The sequence below is a fragment of the Adiantum capillus-veneris genome, chromosome 27 (genome assembly GCF_014529385.1).
Source record: "Adiantum capillus-veneris isolate H3 chromosome 27, ASM1452938v2, whole genome shotgun sequence".
Lineage (NCBI taxonomy): Eukaryota > Viridiplantae > Streptophyta > Polypodiopsida > Polypodiales > Pteridaceae > Adiantum > Adiantum capillus-veneris.
The window spans coordinates 135,915,120-135,941,900 of NC_140957.1; the positions used below are offsets into that span (position 1 = coordinate 135,915,120).

At 44.1% G+C, this 26,781-nt stretch overlaps 1 protein-coding gene across 5 annotated transcripts; it reads left to right on the plus strand.

Moving 5' to 3' along the window:
• Window positions 1–152: 152 nt before the first annotated feature.
• LOC147422803 (paired amphipathic helix protein Sin3-like 3) lies at window positions 153–26,781 on the plus strand. Of its 5 annotated transcripts, none has more exons than XM_086503709.1 (23): window positions 153–291; window positions 499–747; window positions 829–981; window positions 1,096–1,279; window positions 1,361–1,459; window positions 2,119–2,298; window positions 2,384–2,678; window positions 2,751–2,884; window positions 3,066–3,141; window positions 3,336–3,619; window positions 3,729–3,883; window positions 3,959–4,086; window positions 4,180–4,434; window positions 22,240–22,851; window positions 22,944–23,002; window positions 23,089–23,730; window positions 23,864–23,961; window positions 24,036–24,174; window positions 24,258–24,410; window positions 24,492–24,652; window positions 25,581–25,692; window positions 25,785–25,907; window positions 26,062–26,781. In XM_086503709.1, exons 2-22 carry the CDS (start codon window positions 659–661, stop codon window positions 25,896–25,898), a joined length of 4,122 nt encoding a protein of 1,373 aa, XP_086359835.1. In that variant the 5' UTR covers window positions 153–291; window positions 499–658; the 3' UTR covers window positions 25,899–25,907; window positions 26,062–26,781. The 5 variants fall into 5 exon arrangements, with proteins under 5 accessions (XP_086359835.1, XP_086359834.1, XP_086359837.1 ...); XM_086503708.1 differs by having other exon boundaries at window positions 537–747; XM_086503711.1 differs by having other exon boundaries at window positions 537–747; window positions 24,105–24,174.

Below are 26,781 nucleotides of genomic sequence, written 5' to 3' on the forward strand. Positions count from 1 at the left end.
GAAACTTTACAATTTGGCGAAAGGTGATTTGTATGTGCATGACATTAACTTTTGCTCCAAATTAAACTCCCAACGAACAACCTTCCTTCGCCATAGCCGTCGAGCTAAAGGCCTTGATAGCTCTAGACGTCACCTTATGTGCCTCCGCCGAGGGGTCGTCCTCCATAGCCAAGCTCCTGAGGGCTTATCCGCATCTAGATGCGCCGTTCTATCGAGCTTGCTGCACCTGCACGAGAAATCGCGGCAGGGGTTCATCACGGACAGAAATAAAACGCAGGCTTCTCTTTTCCAGTATGCCGTCCGTCTTATTGCGTCCCTCGTGAATTTAATTGTGGGGTGTATGTGTCAATATGTGTGTGCGCGCGAGCGAAACTTTCTCTTTTGCTTGATCACTCACCGCATCACGAATTGCAAGATTATGTCTGCGTCTTTTTGAGACTTTTGGGGGCTTCATCACTATTATTTTCTTCTTTGCATGTCTGGTTTACTGGAGCGCAGATTGTACCAACTTCCAACAGGGGAATTTGTGTGTGCAGACAAGGGCGCAAAGAGCGATTTTCCAGGGTCTCTCGACAGCCAACCTTGGACCATATTTAATTTTGAACAACCCATGCCTTGAGTTCTTTCAAGACTGCACCGATCATTCATCATCAGTAGCATGAAGCGTGCTAGGGATGAGAACATTCCAGGTCCCGAACTCTCCACAGGGCCACATACAAAACGGCCTACTTTTGTGCGAGGAGAGACGTGAGTATTTAACTTCAGTTTCTTGGCTTCTACCTGCATGAAGTAACCTATGCAAGATATGTAATTGTTTGACCAATGCAGGTCTAGCCTTCATGCACACACAAGTGCTGCCTCTCGGCGTCTCACACCGGAAGATGCTTTTAGCTACCTGCAGGCAGTGAAGGAAATCTTCAAGGACAAGAAGGGGAGATACGATGAGTTTTTGGAGGTGATGAAGAATTTCAAGGCAAAAAGGTCAGATTTTTAGTTTTCAATTCATATGCTTTTCTTCAAATTCCTGCTTTCGTAATATTCCACAGACTTAAGCTCTGCCTTGGACGGAGCTGACATGGTTGAACTGATGTTTAGGCTTGATACTGCTGGGGTTATAGAGAAAGTTAAGGAGATGTTTAAAGATCATCACGATCTGTTATTGGGCTTCAATACTTTTCTTCCTAAAGGTTATGAAATCAAGCTTCCTGCTGAGGAAGAGATATTAAGGAAACCACCAGTTGAATTTGGTCATGCGATAAGTTATGTGAACAAAATCAAGGTGCTTGTTTCCTTTTCTGTGCTCATCTGTGGTTAAAGTTTTTCTCTTCTACTGGATTAGAGCTCACTTTTGTTGATGCAGACTAGGTTTCGACAAGATGAACACATCTATCAATCCTTTTTGGAGATTTTGTACATGTATCGCAAGGGAAACAAGTACATTCAGGATGTATATGATGAGGTTTTGTTTTGTTTCTCAATATCCCATTTCCCTGGCATATTTTTGTCATATAGTAGACTGTTAACGGCATTCGTTCGTATAAGTGCTGGGAGTGGTGCCAATGGTTAACTCTATGAACTGTATACTTTGTTCTTGAGTTTAATTAAGGCGCACTTTTTTGTGTGGTTGATTTTGTGATAGGTTCATGCTGTGTATTTTTTAACTTCTGTAATGATTAATTGTTCTGTTATTTCTTGGTCAATTCCTTTAGGTTATACGAGTATGTGTATCCAGTTTTGCTTTTTGTTTGAAATGTTTTTTTTTTTTGTGTTTGATTATGTTTCTGTATGTGTATCCAGTTTTGCTTTTTGTTTGAAATGCTTTTTTTGTGTGTGATTATGTTTCTGCTTTGACTTTATGAGGCATCCGAATCTAGACTTTAGTTTCACCGTTGGATACAGTTTTTGTTCACGTAACCTTCAAGAGTGTACGTAACTCGTTTTGAAGTACACGAGTGTATCTAGTCTTACTAGCTAGTTGCTTTTTTTCCTGTTTGTTTGAAATGTATTTTTTGTGCTTGATTAAGATTTTGTATTTTACTCGAGGCATCACTTCAGTTCACTGGTTGTAATAGATGCAGTTTTGGTTCATTCAACTTTACACTTGCCCCTTTGATGCAGGTTGCAAGTCTGTTCAGAGAGCATCAGGACTTGTTGGAGGAGTTTACGTACTTTCTTCCAGATACAAGTGGAGTAGTGCAACCTACATATATAAACTCTGGAGCTTCAGTGATTCGGAGAGATGATAAAGTAAATACTAGGACTGTTCCCATGCTATCTCAGCCGCAGAAGCTGGTAAAGGTAATATTTTATTCTTTTATCTTTGTCATTGTTTACATCTCTTAAATGCCTTGATTTACTTTTGGTTTGCTTGGTTTTTTGTCAGAAGGAGAAAGTTGACAATGATAGTGACAATGGCTTTGACAAATATCCTGAGAAAAAAAACTACGAATGTGTCATCAAGATTGACAAGGGTCAGCGAAAGAGAGAGAGGGATGAGAAAGAGAAAGACTCTGAAGAAAATGATACTGAAGACGAGCAAGATTTGCAACTGCTTTCCCACAAGCCGAAGGCTGTGCGAAAAGCTGATGACGTTAGCCATAAATTGTCCCAGGTTGGCAAAGGAGGAGAGTCTTACGTAGAATTGCCAGGTCCTTCTGATGAGAAGAGGCTTCCAAAAAGTGCGTGTCTTCATTTTCTGTATTTGGATACTGATATATTGATTGAAAACTTGAACGTTCTTGCTTATGCAGATCCGCCGAGAAAACGGTTGTTCTTTGAGAAAGTGAAAGCAAGTCTTGGGAATAATGAAACATATCAAGAGTTTTTAAGATGTTTGAACTTGTACAATGAACAGATCATTTCTCGAGAAGATTTGCTCAAGCTGGTATGTTGCTGTGCCATGCACTGCATGATGCTTTTGTGATTGTGTTGTTTATCATGCACAAAGACCAGGATGAGGTTGTTGCACTGGATTCCTGCATAGTTTATTGTTATGTAATTAACATGCGACTCATGCAGGCCTATTTCTAGCTGAATGTCGTTGTGCATGTCATCTTTTGTCGCAGGTTGGAGACTTGTTGGGAGGCTTTAAACACCTTTTCGAGGGATTCAATGATGTTTTAAGCTATTGTGAAGGCAATGGTACGTTGGTCAAATTGTTATTTAAAGTCCCTCAAAAACTCTATTCGCTTGGATTTAATATGTGTATCTTTACTTCAAACTTCTGGACCTCATGCAACGCTTATCATAATCCAGAGATTCAACTTCTGCATTAAGGGTCTAAAGGTGCTTAGCAAGTCAAGAATGTTACTTAATTGAGTACTTTGAAAGTGCAGATTTGGATGATGAGATGCTGATAAAACCCAAGGTGGAGAGGGAAAAGGACAGGGTCGAGAAAGACTGTGAAAAGGATCGAGTTAAGGATGGTGGAGATGTAAGGAGAGATTTGGAGAATGACAGAGACAAAGACAAGCTTGCCTCTCAGGCTCCAAGGGAACTACCCGTTCCCAAGGTGGCAATCACACCTAGCAAAGAAAAGTACTGGGCAAAGCCAATTTCTGAGCTCGATCTTTCTGGTTGCGAGTGCTGCACTCCTAGTTATCGGCTTCTACCAAAGAGCGTGAGCACTTTCTTGGCTTTGTGAAAGTTAGAGTAATCACAACTTGGAACTGCAAGTTAGTTTTTGGGTTACCTTCGTGGCTCAATTTTTGTGAACTCATTTCTTGCAGTATCCCAAGCCAATAACAAGTTTACGCTCTGAGTGGGCCCATTCAGTTCTCAATGATGACTGGGTCTCAAGAACGTCTGGTAGTGAGGACTTTTCATTCAAACATATGCGGAAGAACCAATACGAAGAGAGTATCTGCATATGTGAAGATGATAGGTGAACATCGTAAGGGATTAGTTTGTTATGGATATGGAAGCGTCTTGCTGATTGTTGTACTCTTACCATTGTCAGGTTTGAACTAGACATGCTCTTAGAGACAACAGCTGTCACTGTGCAACGTGTTGAAGAATGTTTGCAGAAGCTCAACAATGTGGATAGCACACAAAATGATCAGATCTTCATGGAAGATTACTTGAAAGGTTTGCCTTATGCCGGTTGCTCGAATCCAATTTGCACGTTGTCACTGAGAAGCAAGGGTGTAGAAACTGATAAATCTTCTGTTTTATGGACAGCAATACATCTTCGGTGCATTGAGCGTATTTATGGGGACCATGGACTTGACGTTCTTGATTTGCTTCGCAAGAATGTACGAGGAGCCTTGCCTGTTATCTTGGGCCGCCTCAAGCAAAAGCAAGAGGAGTGGACTAATTGTCGTGCTGAAATGAACAAGATTTGGGCAGAAGTATATGCAAAAAACTATCACAAGTCATTGGATCATCGCAGTTTTTACTTCAAACAACAAGATAAGAAGAGTCTAAGTACGAAAGGTATTCTTGATTATACAGATTGTGCTTTCGGTTGTCAGAGTTCTGAAATATTTTACGAGAGTGCTGGGTTTTCAAGGATGAAAATATTATGGTGGCTGGTCGCTAAACATGAACTTTTATGTAAAGGGGCTGGAAGATTCGTCAATGCATACCATTATTTTATAAAGCATTGTAATTTCGATTTTTAAACCATCATTATTTAAAAAAAGCATGGCTTCCCTTTAAGCGCTGAATACTGTGTGGTTTCAGTAAACTGGAGGCAAGCTGAAAACCAGAGTACCAATTGAAATGTGATCCCCCCCCCCCCCCCCAAACCTTCCCAAAAAAAAGAAGAAGCAAAGGAATCAATCGGAGGGATGGCAGGATATTGACTGTTAGGTGCAGTGGAATGATTGTTTTGGCTGCGTTTTTATGGCTGAAAATTGGGGTTCTTCTGCAATGCTTCAACGGTTAAATCTGCTACTGTTTCTAATGCTGAAAACGCTGCTGTTCTGCTGCATCAAGGCTGAAAATAAAAAACGCTGGGCAGCCTGCTGTCGCTAGCAAAAACGCTAGGCTGTTCTGGGTCTGCTGCTGGCGATCATGGCTGAAAATGCCAGGCTTGGGGGAATGTTGGCGATGATCCAAGCTGAAAATGCTGAGGCTGATGTGTGGCGAGGATGGGGATCAAAAACGCTAGGGGTTCCTGCTAGGGTTCTGCTGAGAAGGTGCCTGTTGAGCATGTGCTCCTGCTACCTCTTTTGCCAGAAAGTGCTAACTTGGGTTTGCTTATATATTTTCTTAGCAAAATTGCCTTACCTACTTTTGTTGGGAAGTCACTTAAAATTAATAAGGGCTAAATGCATTGGAAAATTTCCCTGACTGAACCTGATGGATCTTGAAGGGAATACTGATGATCATGCTGTGTGCAACCAGAGGATATGCATCTATTGCTAAGTGACTGGGCATGCACGGTCTACGAATAGACTCACAAAAGTGCCAGATCACTTCTAAATCTAGACTGACTGAACCCTGATCATGCTGTAGCTTGTCCACGGACGCATAGGGTTGGATGTGTCACGTGATATCCCCTCCTTTTCAAAGTGAGGTACTAGTACCGAACTGTATGGCGTCGAGGGAGATCGCCAATAGCATCCGGAATCCTGGAAGGGACTCTTCGTTGGCCCACTCGGATGTGGGGGTCGTGCGGTACTTAAACTTCATAAAGGTCTGCAACGCTTGCTTCTTTGGGCCGCGCTGAAAGTGACGCAAAGTCTTTTGTGGCTCCTTCGATGCTTCAACTTCGTCTAGGGTCGTGCTTCTGCCATCTTCAAGAATCTCCATGGCTGAAAATTCCTAAAACCACTTCCAACACAAAAACATGAACATACCCATTCTATGTAAAGTGAGTGGAAAAAATCCTGTCGTCCTAATAGATTGTGCATGCAATGTAGATGAACAAAGAGACGGAGTGCCAAACCGTTCCCACACACACGCAAACAATGAGATCGAATCTTTCTCTTTTGATCTAGAGCAATCAACTTTGGCAATTCACAACGGAAATGCCCATGCTTGGTGCTCATACTTTCATGTGCTCTTTCTACAAATGTGTCATGCCAAGGAAGAGACATGGATTGTGACTTCCTTACATACATACTTTTCAGCTTTTCATGAGAAATCCGCATACATTCGTGCTCATCCATGAGAGAAACGTGCTCAGCATACAATATGTCATGCCTAGGAAAAGGGATCACATAACGATGCTGACTAAAATACAGGAAACGGTCACGAATGGAACATTCGAACAATGCGTGCGTATCCATCATGCGAACACATAATACTTCCTATGAGGGTTCTTTGGACCTAGGCTCGAGAGCCAAGATCGGTTCTTCCTGAATGATCAAATTGTCCTGTGGAGGTTCTTTGGACCTCGACTCGAAAGCAAAGATCGGTTCTTCGTGATTGATCGAATCTACAACGAGGTTAGCTTCGCTAGAAAAAGCATCCACTAACACATCATCCTTGTGAACAATCACATCATCTTTATGCAAATCATCATGCTTATCTTTGTCATCCAAACCATCATGCAAATCATTGGCATCCAAATCATCATGCTTATCATTGTCATTCAAATCATCATGCAAGTCATTGTCAATCAAATCATCATCATGCTTCACACAATCATGCAAATCCTGTGTATCATGGTTTAGAGAAGAAGAGACTGAGAGAGTCTCCTTTTCCCGAATCTCTTGCATCTGCGCCTGAGCTTGAGAAAAGAGTCGCAAGAACTCTTCCCTCCTTGCTTTGATCTCGCGATCAAATTCTTCTTGTCTTGCTTTGTTCTCTGCTCGTCTTTTTGCTTGGTCTTCTGCGTGTCTGCGTTCCATTTCTGCTTTTCTTTCTTTGTATTTACGATCAAATTTGACTTGTCGTTCTTTGGCTTCCAAGCGTGCTTGCTCGCGCTCACGCGCTATGGCTGCCATTCTTACTGCATTTCTTGCTTCGCGTTGTAAATTCTGTTCCATAAACAACAACTCCAACTCCTCCATTGGAGTTAGTGCAATCGGTGTCGTAGATGGGGAAGGGGGAGGGTCAGAAAAACCTCTTGGTGGGGAAAATTCTTCTTCGCCTCTCTCATGCTCATCACCTCCGAGCGAAGTAGCCATTCCGCTTCAAGTGATGATCATTCTGAAGTCGTGGGTTCTTGTGGGTTCTTGTGGTCTTGGGTTCTTAAGTTCACGAAGAACTTGGGTTCTTGGGGGTCTTGGTTCTTGAGGTTTTCTTTCGCTTGCAATCTATGTTTGAGAAGGATCTTCTCTTCACCCGAGTTCTGCTCTTTTCCGTGGGCGCACCCCTTGGGCGGCCTTGCGCTCACACCTAGGTTGCTTTAGCCACCTCACGTCGATTGGCTGGCCGCTAAGTGCACGGTCCGCTCTCAATGAGTGAAAAGAGACACAAGGGGAGGCTGGACAAGCCCTTCTTTCCTAGGATTCCTGTCACTCTTCACAAACACGATTAGGAATCGACACGCCCAAGCGAACTTGGGTTCGTGCGACCTCAACAAAAAAATAAATAAATCTTGTGGTTCTTGTGGTTCTTTCCTCGAGTGATACAGAACACTGCCAAAGCTCTGATACCAATGTTAGGTGCAGCGGAATGATTGTTTTGGCTGCGTTTTTATGGCTGAAAATTGGGGTTCTTCTGCAATAAACGTTGGGCAGCCTGCTGTCGCTAGCAGGCTGTTCTGGATCTGCTGCTGGTGATCATGGCTGAAAACGCTAGGCTTGGGGGACTTTTGGCGATGATCCAAGCTAAAAACGTTGAGGCTGATGTGTGGCGAGGATGGGGATCAAAAACGCTAGGGGTTCTACTGAGAAGGTGCCTGTTGAGCATGTGCTCCTGCTGCCTCTTTTGCCAGAAAGTGCTAACTTGGGTTTGCTTATATATTTTCTTAGCAAAATTGCCCTACCTACTTTTGTTGGGAAGTCACTTAAAAATAATAAGTGAAAAATACCAAAAATGGGGACAATAGGCTAAATGCACTGGAAAATTTCCCTGACTGAATCTGATGGATCTTGAAGGGAATACTGATGATCATGCTGTATGCAACCAGAGAATATGCATCTATTGCTAAGTGATTGGGCATGCACGGTCTACGAATAGACTCACAAAAGTGCCAGATCACTTCTAAATCTAGACTGACTGAACCTTGATCATGCTGTAGCTTGTCCACACACATAGGGTTGGATGTGTCACGTGACATTGACAGAGCCTCAAAGACAATTATTAAGAACCAAGGTGAGCTGAGAGTTTTAAAAAGCGGGACTTCAAGAACAAAACTCTCTTTTGCACAAACACAAAAAGTTTCCAATCATGGGCTTGCCTCCGAATATGCTGTCCCCACACATCTCCTCCTCCTTGAATCTCTCGAATAATCATCCTTCTGTGCCCTTTGCTTCTGCTTTTCTTTCTTGGAGGATTGTCAAACCCTTTGAATCCAGACCTTCGCAACCATCACAAACTGCTGACGTGTCAAACCACTGAAGACTTGAGACGACTTGCAGATTCCGGCCGAGGGGTCTAAACCCTAGAAGAATTAGAAGAAGTAGAAGTTCTCATGAACTTATAGATCCTCGGCGAGTGGGGGTCAAAATAATAAAGTTTGTATCAACTTATGGGACCTTTTCCGATGGGGCCCAAAGCACTAGAAGTAGAAACAGAACCCACAAAGGACTTGGTGTAATTAACGTGGCAGATGCTATGCGGACAACCTTGAATTTGTGCTGATTGTTGATGTGGCACATTTCTGGAGTCCACGTTGACAGAGTTGACGTGGCAGATTTCCGGATTTTTCATTGACAGTGCTGACGTTGAAGTTGTATGGATTTCTTGCTTTTGTGCTAGCTACTTTTCGCTGAGCGCCAGTTGCTTTTAGAGTCGGTGCTTTTCATGTACTCCTTTTCTGTCACATGCGCACTTCACTTGCGCCACGTGGACATACTTGTGCTATAGTCTAGCGTCAGTCTTAGCTTAAGATCTAGCTTGGCACCTTGTGAGCCTCTAGCAGGACGTGCATGCCCAGGCCGATCATAGCTGCATACCCTCTCTTGCACAATACAATCATTTCAGCATGAGCATTTTCCAGAGCATAGAATCCTTTCTTCCAAAGTACATATTTTTTACTTATTTATTAATAAGTGACTTGTTGAAAAGTAGGTAGGGAAAATTGCTAGAGAAACTATAAAAGAAAACCATTGGGCACTCAGTAGAAGCAGAGGAGGCAGTAGAAAGTGGTGCACAAGTGTTGCACCCGGCAGGTGGTCTCTCTCTCAGGAGTACCCCAGCAACACTAGCGTTTTTGGAGCAGATTTCAGCCATCAGCGTTTTTGCAACAGTACCACCATCCCTTTAGCCTCGTCGCATCCCCAATTCCATTCCCGACAGCAGATTCTCGTCGGAAAGCCATCCATCGCGACAAATTTCAGTTTTCAGCCTTAGCGTTTTTCAGCCTTGACACCGTCTTCGTCAACACCATCGTTGTCGTCGACATCGTCATCACAGGTCTCGGACTTGACGACGACCCATCGTCGTCATCGTCATAGTCCCATCGTCGTCAGTCATCGTGTCACGTGCACGTCTAACCCTATGTGCATGTGGACAAGCTATTTCATGACAAAGGTTCAATTAGCTTAGCTTAGGAAGTGTTCTTACACTTTTGTGAGTCTGTTCGCAGACCGTGCATGTTCAAGCACTTAGAGTAGATGCATATCCTCTGGTTGCACACAACATGATCATCAGATTACCATCAGAACCCATCAAGAGCATTTTTACAGTGCTCAGACCTATTTTCCCTATTTTAGCCATTTTTCACTTATTACTAATAAGTGACTTTGTTGGGAACTGGGTAGTGCAATTCTGGTAAGTCACTATATAAGAAACCTAGCGCTAGCACTTTCGGGCAGAAGAGGCAGCAGATACCATCTGAAGTGCACCTTCTCAACAAGACCGGCAAGAGGACATAGCATTTTCAGCCACCAAAGACCAGCCAATGTTTTCATCAAATGCAGATCAGCCCCAACGTTTTTCAGCATTGCAGATCAGCGTGGCGTTAGCAAATTTCCTGTAGTTTCTCTAGCGTTTTTCAACATCAGCCCTAGCGTTTTTGGAGCAGCGAATCAGCCTAGCATTTTGCAGTTCCTTGGCGACAAGACCCAATTGTGCATCAACGTTTTCAGTTTTCAGCAGTCCGACTCCGTATTGCAGCCCCCAAACCTCGTAGATCTCACCTTCCCGCAGCAGATCCTCGTCGCACGGTCAGATCAGCCACAACGTTTGCAGATTCAGCCCGCTATTCGCAGATTTCAACATCTGCGTTTTCAGCGCATCGTCGTTATCGCAGTCGTCACTGGCATAGAGTCAGAATTTAGCAGATACAAGATTTGCAGATTTCAGCCCCTAGCGTTTTCAGGTTTCAACCCGTCTCGTCGTTGTCATCATCGTCGTCGACATTGTCGGCAAGACCATTGCTTTCAGGCCATTGTAGAGATTTGTGCAATCAATAGTAGACCTCTCTCGCCATAGAGAGTGGGGCCCTTGGAGGAGGGTTTGACAACATTTTGGTGTCGTATTCTTCTCTCTCTATCTCTCAATCTTAGTACCTTCATTTACAGTGTTTATCCACTTTGTTCGTGATCATTTGCACTTTCTCACTAAAGGAACGGAAGGCTCTCCCTTCAGTAAATAAAAGGAACCCTTGAGCACAATTCGGAGCACTGATCTTGAGCAAAGTTCAACATTCACTTCCGCTACACATTACATTGGTATCAGAGCTTTGGTAGTGTTGTGTATTACTCAAGGAAAGAACCACAAATTTTTTTTGCTTGTTGCGGGCGTACGTAACCCAAGTCCACTTGGGCGTGTCGATTCCTAATCGTGTTTTTGAAGAGTGACAGGAAACCCAGGAAAGAAGGGCTCGTCCAGCCTCCCCTTGTTTCTCTTTTCACTCATTGAGAGTGGACCGTGCACTTAGCGGCCGGCCAATCGACATGAGGTGGGAAAAAGCAACCTTTGTGTGAGCGCAAGGCTGCCAAGGGGTGCGCCCACGGGAAAGAGAGGAGCTCGAGTAAGATAAGATCCTTCCCTAACACAGATTGCAAGGTAAAGAAGAACTTCGAGAACCTCAAGAACTTAAGACCCTCAAGAACCTAAGAACCACAAGAACCCAAGTTCCTCGTGAACTTAAGAACCCAAGACTTCAGTGTATGGTCATCACTCGAAGCGGAATGGATATTGCGTATCGAGGTGATGAGCATGGAAGTGGCGAGGAAGAATTTTCCCGACCCGGAGGTTTTTCCGACCCTCCTCATCCACGCCAAGGATTGCACCAAATCCTATGGAGGCTTTGGTCCAGACGATGATGGACATGATGATGTGACAAGAAGCCATCATGTGACAAGAAGCGCAACGCGCCGCCTTGGAGTGCGAGCGCGAAGAAAGAATGGTAGCTTTGGAGCGTGAGCGTGAGCAAGCACGCTTGGCGGTCGAAGAAAGAACGGCAGCCTTAGAGCGTGAGCGCGCTTGGCGGCGGAAGAAAGAAACGCAGAATTGGATCGCGAGCGCGAAGAAAGAAAGACAGAGAATTGGATGGCTAGTGCGAAGAAAGAAAGGCAGAATTGGATGGTGAGCGCGAAGAAAGACGGTTAGCCTTGGAGCGTGAGCGCAAGCAAGCGCGCTTGGCGGCTGAAGATAGATGAGCGGCCTTGGAGTTAGAGCGTGAGGCGCAGAGAGACCAACGCATGCAAGAGTTGGTCCTACAGGTACTCAGGCCAAAGATGTTGATGGTTCATCAAGTGGCGCAAGCCGAGATTCGGATTCCAACAACCCCATCATCGAGAAGTTGACATTCAATAAGTATGACGGTAAGATAGATGCTAGCGTTATTCATTCTTGGTTGCCTCGATTTAATGCTTATTTTGCGACAACTAAGAAGACAACGAATAGCAAGGTTTTAACGGCAGCATGTACCTTGCCGATGATGCCATTAATTGGTATCACGCATGGCAAGAGGCATAGTTGACCGCGCTCCTAGAGGAAGCCGACGAAGACGCCTTTCCTTCAATTGGGCCGACTTCCAAGACAAGCTCAAGACGCGGTTTGTGCCTCCTCAGTACCTAGCGCGGTTGAGAGAAGATAGGCGCAATCTCAAGCAGAATGGTATGGCAGTCATGTCTTTTTCTAACCGTGTTTTGCAGCTCGACACCCAATTACGTAAATCAAATGATGAGCTCAAGGAGGCATTCCTTTATGGATTGGACGAGTATATCTAGTATGATGTCGAGGTACTCGATCCAATCGATCTCAACAAGGTAGTAGCGATTGCTCTCGCACAACAGATGAAGCACAATAAGGGAAAGCCTAAGGAAAACAAGACTTCTCCAAGTATCACGCAAACTTCTCAGAACCTTCAGAATAGTACGAACAGTAAGAATGGTAAGAACTGTAACTCTTCTAACCAATCTTTCTCTAGTCTCTCATAAAAGAACTCACAAAATGAATCTAAGGGTAAAGCAAACACAATTGCTAAACCTAAGCTCACCCCAGATGAAAAGGTAGAACAAGGAATTTTAGGAGGATACATCACGTCAGAAGAACAAAGCATTTATTCTAAGGAAGGTCGATGTTATCATTGTCACATCAAGGGTCACATAAAAAGAACATGTCCTAAGATTGAATTCTAACGAATCAAAGGAACCCATAGAACCCACATCCTCTGTTTATGCCATAAATGAGAACACTCGTGAGTCCCAAGTATCTCATGATCCTCCCATTGATGAGTCTCTCATTAAGTGTTATGGTCATGTGAATGATCAACACATGGTGGTTTTATTTGATTCTGGTAGTATGCATGATGTGTTTAGTCCCTCTCTTGTCGAAAGAGCCCGCTTGGAGGTTAGCAAGACATCTTCTTTCGAGGTGTCAGGCTTCGCTTCCGGTATGGACTCTCTCATTACAGGAGAATGCCTTGGTGTGTTGTTCACTGTTTAACAAGCGTCCTTTCGCAAAAAATTTGTAGTCTCTCCTCTTTCAGGATGTGATATGCTTTTAGGCATTCGATGGTTTCGTGAGCATAACCCTCTCATTGATTGGGCGGAAAATACTCACTTTCAATGCCAAAAGTGACTCTTCCATTGTCATTCCTGGGGAGGAAGTTGTTCATTCTTCATCTCTCATTTCTTAATGTGCAGGCGAAGCTTGAAAAGAAGAAGGAGAGGGAGCCTCTCTCAGTCTTTTCTTCTCCAAAGCACGACACACATGATTTGCATGATATAGATGTGATTATTCACAAGCATGGTGATTTGCAGGATAAAGATGTGATTGTTCACAAGGATGATGGTTTAGTTGATACTTGGTCTAGTGAAGCTAACCTCATTGCAATTCAATCAATCACCAAGAACCGATCTTGGCTCTCGGGTCAAGGTCCCAAGAACCCCCACATGAAGTATTGTGTTCGCACGATTAGTCAGCACGCATTATTCGAGTGTTTCATTCGTGACAGTTTCTTGTATTTTCGTCACCGTCTTTATGTGTTCCCTTTCTACAAGCATGCCATATTGAACGATGCACATGATTCACTCATGAACGAGCACGGATGTATGCGGATTACTCAGGAAAAGATGAAATGTTTGCATTCAAGGAATTCACATTCCATGTCTCTTCCTTGTAGTGACACAGTCCTAGAAAGAGCACAAGAAGGATTGAGCATCAAGCATCGGCATTTCCATTGTGATTTGCCACAATTGATTGATTTAGATCAGAAAGTCAAGATTCGACCCCATTTTTTGCGCGTGTTTGATGAACGGTTCGGCACTCCGTCTCTATGTTCATCTACATTGCATAAAGAAGACTAGAATTTTTCCAGTCACTTTACATGGAATCATGTTCATGTTTTGGTGTTGGAAGTGGTTTCAGGAATTTTCATCCTCGGAGATTCTTGAAGAAGGTAGACGCATGACTATAGACGAAGTTGAAGCATTGAAGGAGCTACATATGACTTTGTGTCGCTTTCGGCGCGGCCCAGAGAAGCAAGGGTTGCAGATCTTTATGAAGTTCAAGTATCGCATGACCCACGCATCAGAGTGGGCCGGCGAAGAGTTTCCTAGGATCCCAGACACTGTTGGCGATCTCCATCAGCCCTTGCGTTTTTGGAGCAGCGAATCAGCCTAGCATTTTGCAGTTCCTCGGCGACGACCCAATTGTGGATCAGCGTTTTCAGTTTTCAGCAGTCCGACTCCGTACCACAGCCCCCGAACCTCGCAGATCTCACCTTCTCGCAACAGATCCTCGTCGCACGGTCAGATCAGCCACATCGTTTGCAGATTCAGCCCGCTATTCGCAGATTTCAGCATCTGCGTTTTCAGCGCATCGTCGTCATCTCCGTTGTCACCGACATAGAGTCAGAATTCAGCAGATACAAGATTTGCAGATTTCAGCCCTTAGCGTTTTCAGTTTTTAGCCTGTCTCGTCGTCGTCATCATCGTCGTCGATATCGTTGGCAAGACCATTGCTTGTAGACCATTGTAGAGATTTGTGCAATCAATAATAGACCTCTCTCGCCATAGAGAGTGGGGCCCTTGGAGGAGGGTTTGACAACATTCTGGTGTCGTATTCTTCTCTCTCTATCTCTCAGTCTCAATACCTTCATTCACAGTGTTTATCCACTGTGTTTGTGATCATTTGCACTTTCTCAGTAAAGGAACGGAAGGCTCTCCCTTCCATAAGTAAAAGGAACCCTTGAGCACAATTCGGAGCATTCATCTTGAGCAAAGTTCAACATTCACTTCCGTTGCACCTTACACATCGCCACAAACACAGTACCGCATTTTCAGCCCTTACATCAGCGCCGGTTCTCAGTCTTACAAATCGGCCAACGTTTCCAGTTTTCAGTTTTTGTCGTTGATATCGTCGTCATCATGGCACAGTACCCGATTGCAGCAGCTTCCCAACGATCTCAATTTTCAGCCCTAGTGTTTTCAGATTTCAGCCCTAGCCTCGCGTCGTCGTCGTCGTCACGGCGACATCGTCGTGTCCGTGACGGTCGCCGTCGTCGTTAGCATCGTCGTCGTCGTCGACATCATCGTCTTCGACATAGACCAGCAGTACCCGTCGTCGACATCATCGTCTTCGACATAGACCAACAGTACCCGTCGTCAACATCATTGTCGTTGACATAGACCATCAACACCTCGTCGTCGACATCATCGTCTTCGACATAGAACCTCAGTACCTCAGTACCCCCTTTAGTACCTCAGTACCAGTAGCATCAATATCCATTAGCATCAGCATCTCAGCACTTAAGTCATTGTAGTAGCATTTGTGCAAGAATAAAGAAAGTACTTGCTCTGGAAACAAAGCAATGGGTCCCTTGAGGGCTTGGACCCGACATCCCTGTGTCGTCTCTTTTCTCTCTCTTTCCGTTTAGTTTAGTTCTTTCAACTTTCAAGTGAAGTAAAGTGTCCCTTGTGTTTGTGCGCGGAGTACTAGATCCGAGCAAATCCTTACTCTCTTCCGATGCACCATACATTGGTATCAGAGCTCTTTGTGTGCTTCGGCTTCGTGAACTCAAGGGAAGAATCATCAAGGGAAGAACCCCAAGTACCAAGAACCCAAGAATCACCAAGAATCATCAAGAACCCAAGTTGAACCAAAGAACCCAAAGATCCTCTCCCAGTTTTATTTTTTTCCTGAAGAATCTTTGAGTCCCACCCATGGACTTACCAAATCATATCTTCATTGCCATGCCTTTGAAGGAAACGCCATTGGATATACGACAACCTAGATCTTGAGTACCAAGATCTATTTGCCTCTTATGCGGACATGGACGGAGTATCACCTTGGTCTCTTTTCCTGATCCTTGCATTAGGCATTCTGTTCTTGGCATCTAGCTGCATCCATTTTTCTCGTCATTGACCCTTTGGAGAAGACTCCAAAACCAAACCTCAGTCCATTAGCAATGGGAATGTTTTCACCACAGATATTGTTTGGGTGTCAGCAAAGACCAGCCAAAGTAGAGTTGGTATTTGGGAAGAAGCCCAGACTAGCATCAGTATTTGAGATGAAGCTCAGGCTTGCGTATCTATGTCGGCGGTTGCAGAAATTTGTTGGCTAGTAACGCTTATGATAGGTGTTTTCATCTCTAGTAGTACCCGCAGAACCCACAGTACCAACAGAACCCACAACACCCGCAGTCACCGGTTTTGGAGGAATTTGCCTGTGGTCGTCGTCGTCGACATCATCGTCTTTGACATAGACCAGCAGTACCCGTCGTCGACATCATCGTCTTCGACATAGACCAGCAATACCCGTCACAGACCTCCCCGTCTTCAACATAGACCAACATTACGCATCGTCGACATCATCGTCGTCGACATAGACCATCAGCACCTCGTCGTCGTCATCATTGTCTTCGAGATAGAACCTCAGTACCTCAATACCCCTTCAGTACCTCAGTACCCAGTACCCATCATCAGTAGCATCAGTATCCATTAGCATCAACATCTCAACACTTAGTGATTGTAGTAGCATTTGTGCAAGAATAAAGAAAGTACTTGCTTTGGCAACAGAGCAAGGGGGCCCCTTGAGGGTTGGGACCCGGCATCCCTGTGTCGTCTCTTTTCTCTCTTGTCTCTCTCTTTCTTTCAATTCAGTTTAGTTCTTTCAAGTGAAGTAAAGTGTCCCTTGTGTTTGTGTGCGGAGTACTAGATCCGAGCAAATCCTTATTCTCTTCCGCTGCACCTTCTATTTCCCAAGGCCAAGGGCTTGGGCTCATCCTCTAGCATGTCTTCGCGTGGGAGTGCAGAGGGCAGAGTACCAGCTCGTACAATGTTGCAACAATATAAAGAAATAGCGAAAGGGGTGCCAGGGTTTGGGGCAAGTGCTCTCTAGTTCCACCACTCCCCGTTCTGCGTGTCGTGCATCACTTTTATTTCAGTTGTTTGAAGTGCTTAAAAGTTTGTTCAGTCTGTTATTTGTTGTTGGCACGCGTTGCAATGGTATCAGAGCTTCAAAGAGCTTCTCTCAGATTTTTTTATCAAAGAATTTTTGTTCCCCTGTCCAGACTTACTAGCCACTCCTACCCTTAGTCTATGCACATGGGGTGCGCTCCCGTCTTCATTGCTTCGTCTCAAGGGGCATAAGCCATAAAGAACCCAAGGCCATTTGTAAAAGGAGGAGGATGTCACGACATGCTCCCAGATCGTCTCCGTGTGGGCTGGTTGTGGGGGTATGCCTCTGATGCTGCATCATGGAGCGTCTCTGTCAGCATCTGAGTGAGTTCATCTAGTGGCCGTCTGGGCTCTTGGGTGCATAGCTGCGTGTATATCTCATCCATGGGTGAAAGCATGTTAACCTGTCGCGCTTTTTGTGCTAGTTAGCAGTTTCAAGTTAGCACATCTTCAAAAAGTTGGGCATCCGGTAAATTTTTTACAAATAATATCAAAATTTGTCGGAGGTTGTACATTTGGATTCCTTGTTTCAAGTGCTTTCTATTGATATATCATATGTCATAGATCTTGGAGATGTAGCTCAAGTTATTGTACTAGTTAGCATATGTCAAAATTGTGCTAGTTAGCATTGTCCGGGACATGAAAAAGCATGACAGGTTAACATGCTTTCACCCCCATATACACAGAATCCATCTCCCTCATGAATAATGAGTGTGTGTGGGGACCTCTCCTAATGGAGCTGTGTTGAACTGAAAGGTCAGGGTGAAAGACAAGATAGCATGATCAGCTGCTACTCCAACTGGCCTAGTACCCACCATGAAATTATGAAAGAATGGAATGAGACCTGGCTAGGCCATAACATAATCCACTGTGTTGGCACCATGTCGGTGTGGAAAGCAAGTAAAACCTCCAATTGTCGAAAATCTTTGTAGGCCGGCCTTTCACAATGGCCAATCGATGTGCGGTTCCCATATCTATCAGGTATGTGCCATATTCAATGTATTCCTCATCTTGTGATAGTCTGGATAGACCCATCTTTGTGACATCTAGCTCCCTAAGCATCTCCTCGGAAGTATCATAAAATATTGTCTGGTGGTGGACAGTCCTAGCATTGAAATCCCCTAGTATGATAATGTCACCATCCTTGGAAAACACCCATATGTCATTATCCAAAATAGCAAAGGGGGATTGTCCTCTAGGTGATGCATATACTGACGTACTAGGAGGAAAGTAACAAATAGCAATGTAGAGGTATCTGCCCGTCTCTGCCCTGAGCCTCACCCACATGTACCTAGCCTGTTCATCCTTGCGTGCTATATATATTAGTGGCTGCAACTCCTCCTTGAATAGAACTGCCACTCCCCTTGAGCCCCGTCCTCGATGCTCCGATCTGGTCTCCTGTCTGCAGGCTGTCTCCCATCTATATCTGCTCACCTGTGGCATGGATTTCCCAGGTGCTTGATGGGTCTCAGAGTAGAAAATGATGTCTCACTCCGTGAAGCTATCCTCAAAGGCCCCTACATCAAGACGGAGTGACCCATTACAATTCCAGGTTGCCATCTTTAGTGTGGTCCCATAGGTCTCGCACCATCATGCAGGGCGTCGCTCCAATATCACCACCTTTTCATCCCTGTAAAAAGCAATCTTCCCCTCTTCCCTTGCTGCTCTAATTCTGGCATTACTTCTTGCATATGAGCAATCTGCGAGAGGGTGAGGTCATCTCCAAGAAAGATGCCAGTCTTCTTTAGAGTCGATCTCTTCTTCAAGAAGTTCTCCTTCGCTTCCATGGAGGGGAATCGGAGAATGAGTGCCCTTTCCTTCGAGGTTTCTCTGTTGCTCCCACTTTTCGTAGTGCCCACTCTCCAAGCCCTCGTATGCGTCTGCTCGTTGACCCCCACCAGAGTCATGAGTTCTTTCACCTCTTTATCCACATTATCTTGGTCTCTGAGGTCACATATCCCTACGTGTAAGGCTTGCACACGTCTCCTTTGCTCCTCTTCTAGGAGGTACAGGAGTGAAGAAGAGGGTTCTCTCTCTCTCTCTCTCTCTCTCTCTCTCTCTCTCTCTCTGGGCCGAGGTTTTCTTTGGGGAGAGCAACAAAGACTAGATTGACTAGAGCTTCTGCGGACTTGGGAGGCTTGGAGAGGATGTGTTCGTAGGTTTAATTCCAGGAACCTCGGACAAAGTTATGGCTCTTTGATACCTTAGTAGCCTCAGCTATGTTGTATTGGGTGCAGACATGGGGACCTTCTGTAGGCCAGGATGGTTGGAGACGTATGGAGAGGCCCTTGGTATCTATGATCTCTCGACTGATCAAAGCCAAGGCCTCCGTACCCCACGCTATCATTCGAGCAGAGCTAGCTGCCCCTCCTATGGAGATTAGGCGCTTACCAAATCAGTCTCCTTTGTGCATAGCTTGTGGGATACTACTAGAGACAGATATGCTAGACTGGCCCTTGAGTCTTCCAGACAGTTAGCTCTTCAGGGGGACACTTCATGCTGGTATGCACAGATGACATCATGGTTTCAGATGCATGGTTTCACCATGGACAGGCTGCCCCCTTTCCAGTACTCTCTTCAGGCATTACTAGACTCATTCGTCATGACCTGATCCTGTTGGATACCAGGAGGACATGGATAGAGCCGCCATAGGAGTTGGGTACGAAGATGGCTTTCTATAGAGAGCATCTTCTCCACCTCACAGGAGATGGGTTTGTGATTCGATCTAGCTACATGGACACACATATGTCTCATGGTTTGCGGTGTGCCATTGGTCAGATACGCACATCCTCACATCAGCTGGAGATTGAGATCGGTAGATTTAGAGGGATACCAGCAGACAACAGGATATGCCACTTATGCCAGTTAGAGCCAGAGACAGAGCTACATTACATATGTCATTGCATAGTGTACTATGAGATACAGGGCCGTGTCCATTGCTTATTCAGAGAGGGTTTCGGTCCTTTCTCTAGGGTCATGAGTTATGAGGATCAGAGATGTCTTGGGTTATATCTACTTGAGTTACACAGATATAGACACACTTTACTGGGGAGAGATAGAGAGAGAGTCCCAGGGATAGATTACAGATTTCTTTTCACTAGATATGGGACAGCCAGAAGAGCAGTCATCATTGCAGAGCTCGGCCCACACTCATTCTACCACTACCGGCACTCTCATCGACCCAACACTGGAGCTATTGAGATCCAGACGGCCACGATTGAGGAGAGGGGCTACAGAGCATCGACGGAGACTACAACAGAGGATTCGAGCCATACTCTCTCGATATCCAGAGTGCAGATGAGGATGGATTCTAGTAGTAGTATCTAGTTCTTTTGTACCCAGACATGGTATTAGAACAAATTGGTCTCATAGGTCATTTTGGCCTTTTGAAGACGTTCTCTCTCTCTCTCTCTCTCCACGCGGGCAGAGACCATAGTTACCAGGAATGGGAAACCGGAACGGCAACTGCCACAAAATGCCATTCCCTGTTACGGGTACTCACGTTTGAAACACGGAACGGGGATTCGGAACGGGAACTTAGAACTGGAATGGGGATGATACCTGAAAACGGCCATTCCTTGTTACTATGGTAGAGACTCTCTCTCTACCCTTTCTCTCTCTACAAAAAATAAATAAATAAATAAATAAATAAATAAATATATTGGTTTTTTGTTTTTTGTTTTTTTTTCTCCTCTTTCTCTCTCTATGCAGTTTTTTCTCCTCTTTCTCTCTCTACCAATTTTCCCCCCCTCTTTCTCTCTCTATGCTACAATTTCCCCCTCTTTCTCTCTCTACGCAAGTTCCTTCCCTCTTTCTCTCTCTCTACGCAATTTTCCTCTTTTGCTAGGTTGGGGAGTTGCGGGGAGAGCGCGAGGGAGCGGGGGCAGGGGCCCAGCGGCGCGAGCGAGAGGGAGCAGCAGGGAGGGGGGAAGCGCGTGCGGGCGGCAGCAGTGTGAGCGGGAGTAGCAGGGGCAGGGGAGCACGAGGGAGCGGGGGCCCAGCGGGGAGAGAGAGAGAGAGAGAGAGAGAGAGAGAGAGAGAGAGAGAGAGAGAGAGAGAGAGAGAGAGAGAGAGAGAGAAATGAAAATGAAATGATATATTAACGTCTACAAGAGGCCAAAATGACCTATGAGATCAACTGATTACAATGATGAGTCTAGTACCAAGTCTGGGTACAAATAAGAAAACTACAAACAAAGAAATGATAGGAGTGCTACCGACTCCTATGGGTGGCTGGTAGGCTGAGCAATGGTATCATGCCATAAAGGTACAAAGTGGGGATAAGTGTCACCATGATACAATATAGCAGTAGCATGAAGCCTATCCCGATCGACATTCTGGGTGTCGTGCTAGAATCCTGTGGATCCTCTGCCGCAATCTCCGCCGGTGCTGCGTGGCCCCCCTCCTCAGTCGCGGTCGTCTCGATCTCCCTAACACTATAGCTCGATCAATGAGAGAGAGAGAGAGAGAGAGAGAGAGAGAGAGAGAGAGAGAGAGAGAGAGAGAGAGAGAGAGAGAGAGAGAGAGAGAGAGAGAGAGAGAGAGAGAGAGAGAGATGAAAAATGAAATAAAATGTAATATTAACTTCTTCAAAAGGCCAAAATGACCTATGAGACCAAAAGTTACATGTGGTGAATCTAATACCAGGTCTGGGTACAAAAAGTACAAAGAACTGAAAAGAAAATAGTGGGTAGGGGAGAGAGATTGCTCAAACCTACCAACCACAGCAGTGAATTAGATGATTAATTATACACTGGGCCCTCAGGACATGTGCTGCCTTTGTACCTTCTTGGGGGACGTTAAGCACCCCCCTGCCCCCAAAATCCTCCCCCAAAATTTCCAGGCCCAATACAGTGCCAAACGAGTAAATTAAATACCTAAGGGACAAAATAAATAATAGGATCACATTGGGCATCCACTTGAGATGCATAAACTGTAACACTAGCTAATTGTATCTCAAACCCCAAAACCTGGTACACAACATGTCTTAAGTTCAGCACATACGATCTGATGAAGGTATACTTTTAGAAACAAGCAAACACACTGTGCCAAAAGTGATGAAACGAACTTCGACTATCTTTTGGTAATTCCTACACGCAATTGAGGACTCTCCTTGATGTGTTTGTCAGGTGGATAATCTTTGAATTTTTTCCACTCTATACATGTACATGTTTCCTGCATTTAGCAACAAAGATATTGCTGGCATAATGTCCTTGCAAAGTTCTTTATGAGTGGAAAAGTTTGGCCTTTTAAAGCTTTTCAATGAGTTTGCCATGCTACAAGTTTTCAATTTAACTGCTGCTTATGACTTTTTTTTTTGCAACAGCATTGTTAGCTGAAGTCAAAGAAATCAGTGAGAAGAAGCAAAGAGATGATGATTTCATTCTCTCTATTGCAGCAGGGAACTCTCAGGCATACAGTTCTGATTTGAATTTTGAATATGCCGATAAGAGTGTCCATGATGATTTGTATCGAATCATAAAATATTCGGCGGATGAGATGTGCTCCACTATGGAGCAATCTGACAGAGTAATGAAGATTTGGACAGCTTTCTTAGAGCCATTTTTTGATGTACCTGCAAGAGACCAAGGTGCACACGATACAGAAGTGGCCATAAATGTCAAGTTGACTAAAGTCAAAGCACATGGGTCTGACAATGGTACAGATAATAGCAGTCTTGGCAACAGCAAAGCTACATGCAAAAAGCATCCCAGCCCAAAACATCACTCTTTCGTTACAGCTAACCCTAAAATGATGTCTAATACGAATGAAACAGGAGAATCTGGTCTAGTTGTCTCTGGCTTAGGTAGTAAGCCGCTTTTGGATCACAAAGGAGATTCTACTGGACACAATTCTTGCTCAGCCACCCTTCATGGTGTTTCAGAACAAGTACTTGGCCTTGATGAACATGGCCAATCAAATGCCGAACTTAGAATAAGTACGTTTGAGCTGAGAAGAGAAAAAGCATTGATGTACTGTGATAACTTTTTAAACTTAATCCTTTTTCTTTTTTCTTTCATATGAATACAGGAAGCTCCTTGTCAAAGGCAAGCGACTTTATGTCTTCTCAAAACAGGCGATCAGAGAAGGTTCTTATTGACAAATGGTGCTTGCTTTGTCCCAAAGGGCAATTTTCCTTGCTATATTTGACCTGAAATGCTTTGCTTCGTTGCAGGTTGTTGACACCAAGCTCAGTGGTTCAGGAAAAGGTACTGAGCATACAGTCTCAAACATTAACACGGCGGAAAAAAAGGATGCCGGTCGTGAAGCTTCCCTGGAAGCTCCCAGTGGAAGGGTAGAAAGAGAAGAAGGTGAACTTTCACCTTCACCGGAACTGGAAGAAAGGCATGCCAATACTGGACATTGTAGCAAGGTGGACCAAGGGCGGCTGTTCCATAATACTGGAAGTTGTCCAGATGATGCGGAGGGTGAAGGGAAACCCGACAAAGATGCTGAGGATGAGGGAGGAGAATGGAGACAGAAATCGGGGGATGGAGAGGATAGCGGAAATGATTTGGAACCAAGTGAAGAGAACTCTGGAACAGAGTCGGGAGATGGAGACGATTCACCTGGGGGTCATGAAGATGAAGAAGATGAGGGTGGTCTTTGTGAAAAAAATGGCAGTGAAATTGAGGCTGAAGGTATGGCAGATATATATGAACAGGGAACAACATTATCATCATGGGATATGTCTCCTCATTCATATATGCCTCTGCGAGTACATGGTAGATCTGTTGATGTGGAGCAGGTTTCTGTAGAAAACTCTACAGTGTTTTATGGCAATGATACCTTGTATTTACTCTTCAGGCTTCATCAGGTATTCTGTAGTTTTTCAGCTCTTTTGCACCTATTATTGATGTTTATGTGTTTAACTTGAAAAAACTGTCAACGCGTGTTGTTTTTGTGGGTAGTCAGCTAAAGGTGCTTACTACTGTGTATTTGGTCTGTAGACATTGTATGAACGGGTTTTGTCTGCAAAGATCAATGGCAAGGCAGCAGAGCAAAGTCGGAAATTCACTGAAGATGGGGCATCTGATTTGTTTGAAAAGTATGATCTCCAGATTGCCTGTTTTAAGTAATATTTGTATGGGGCAAGAATCTCATGTTTTTAGAACTTTCCAGATTCATGCAAATTTTGCATAGTCTCTTGGATGGGTCGGCGGATAATGCCAAGTTTGAAGATGACTGCAGGGCCATCATTGGAACACAATCATATGTTCTTTTTACATTGGACAAGCTAATCTACAAGTTAGTGAAACAGGTACATTAGGCCACTTTTACATTTTGATGAACAGTGTAGCATCTTAAGTTGAAGACTCATGTTGGTTGTGGGTTTCTCTGAAGCTTCAAGCTGCAGCTTCTGATGAGATGGTGGCTAGATTGTTGGGTCTGAATTTATATGAAAAGTGTCGTCCTTCAGATAGCTTTATTGATGCGGTTTATTATGCGAATGCGAATGTGCTATCCCATGACGAGAACATTTACAGATTTGAGCATGTAAGCTGCTAGCATTTTAGGATGGGATACCTTTTTTTCTAACTCCTCCTAATCACATTAACGTGGTTTTATTGTTTTTAGGTGGCAAGTTCTGGCCAGCTGTCTATACAGCTTATGGTGGACAGATCTGAAAAGTTTCAGCTTATTGTAAATGCCATGGATCAAAAGTTCTGGAAGTATTTGAGTTTGTTTCTACTTTCTGCAGCTGAAAAACAAAAGGAGAATGGCATCTTTCTGTTGAGGTAGTTTGTATAAGAATTTGAGCTCTTAATTTTCTCAAGTCAGGAGTGATTAACATGCTTTGATTCCTTGGGTCTGCAAGAGTTGGTCTTTGTTTGTCCTCGTCCTTCGTCTAACTGACCCCTAAGTTACCTGCCAAAACAAGTGAACATTTGAGAGGTTGACCAATCATAATGATATGGTTGAGTATCTAAACTTGGAGGGAAGAATGGCTAGACTTTCTTGGCTTACAGCCGCAAAGTCATCTTCTTGGAATTTTCATGCAAATGAATGGTAGCAGTACTTTGGGCAAGGTGAGTATCTAAACAAGTGGAGCATTTGAGGGGTTGACCAATTATAGTGATGTGGTTGAGTATCTAAACTTGGAGGGAAGAATGCTAGATGTTCTTGGCTTACAGCCCCAAAGTCATCTTCTTGGAATTTTCATGCAAATGAATGGTAGCAGTACTTTGGGCAAGGTGATAAAGTTTATGATGAATTTTGGAGCTAGCTAATATCGTGGGAAATGTGTGAAGTATGCAAAAACCAGTGGAGTTAAAGCTGACTGGTGAACAGGAAACCATTTTTGATCCATCGGATTGAGATGTAACTCGTTGGTATTGTCTGTCTGCCTGGAGCATTGGTCAGGACACTCTGTGCTATTCATTCCTGCCTGATTCAATAGGGGGGACCGTTTTTGTTGATGTTTTTCCAAATTTCTGCATTTGAAGTTGACTGCTATTCCCACACTTTGCGGGGAGTCTTCATTTATGTTTAATTTACTAGGGGGTAAGGTTTTTCGTTTATGTTGCTCAATTCTGCATACGAGAATAACTGAGGTTCTCACACATTGCAGGGTTGATGTCATCTTGCTTAAGATGGCCTCTTGCTTAAAAGGTTATGTGAAGCTGTGTATTGACCACATACCTTACGTTTCTATGTTGCTTGCAGGAATAAGAACCACTTATATGGAGGAGATGAGTGCGCATCATTCACAAAAGCTATGAAGAATGTGTCCGTAGCAAACGGGTTGGAGTACAAAATCTCTTGTCACAGCTCCAAGGTTAGTTGTTTCCTATATTGTTTGTTTTTGGCCATTAGCTCTTAATGCGTAGTGGCGATTCATGATGCCTTTCTTTGGATCGAACTTCAAAGGTTTCGTATGTCCTGGACACGAGAGACTTTTTCTATCGCAAACAGAAGAAAAGGAAAAGTTTGAGTATGAGGAGGGTGCAGAAGTTTCACCATTGGCTAGACAGTGTTATTTGAATTAAACAGGTATTGTTCTTCTGCATTTGTGGTTCATTCAACCTAAATTTGTTCATATATTGCTTTACAATTAGTCAATCTCTGCAAAATTTTTGAGGTTTTGTTCTTGTAGGAGTATATTGTTCTCTGATTTGCAGTTCTTTTTGTGACGGTTTCCTTTCAGGGTCAATCGGGGTAGGATCTACATTTTTGACAGACTTAAAGGACGAGGTCTGTAAACATTGAATTTTTACATTATACAAAGCTGTACAGGGCAAAGAGAAGGTTGGGGGCAATTCCCACGTGAGAAAGAGGAAGCTTTTCCCTGCAATACCGCTTCTCACATTGTAACCGACATTACAGAGATTTGGAGAGGGCAGCAAAGGAGAATTTGGCCCGAGAGCTCCTCGCTCGTTTTGCAAATTAAAAGAAGAAGAAGACAACTTTTAACCTCATAGGAAACAATCCCAAGAGATGTTCAAACTCTTATCCCACGAGTCTTGAACTCAAGACCTGAGGTTGGTTTGTTAGCAAGAGCTTCAGAGTTCCTACCAGCATTACATACATTTGGAGAGGGCACAGGAGAACTGGGCTCAAGAGCTCCTGGGTCTTTTGTAAACAAAGAGGGTCTTTTGTAAACAAAGAGTGGATCATTATAGAGTTTTAAGGGGCTTTTAAGTGCCTAGTAGGAGTTGAAGCAAGAGTCTTCATAGTTCCTACGTTAAAGGCGCAGCTCTTCCTTTTTGTTTTTTCCTTATGGCAACCAAGGCTAGGTTTTCGGAGCATGGAAGAGCTCTCCTGTACTGGTCTTGCAGAAGTTGGATCCTCAAAATCATTCAGGATCCTCATTACGTATTCAATACAAGACATACCTAATCAAGCTTTGTGTCATAAAAATTTCTCA

Excerpts from the sequence above, each read along its gene's own strand:
- LOC147422803 (XM_086503709.1), top strand. The coding sequence starts at position 659 with ATGAAGCGTGCTAGGGATGAGAACATTCCAGGTCCCGAACTCTCCACA. Across the intron at positions 22,852-22,943 it reads AAATGCCGAACTTAGAATAA|GAAGCTCCTTGTCAAAGGCA; the intron begins GTACGTTTGAGC and ends ATATGAATACAG. Across the intron at positions 24,411-24,491 it reads ACATTTACAGATTTGAGCAT|GTGGCAAGTTCTGGCCAGCT; the intron begins GTAAGCTGCTAG and ends TATTGTTTTTAG.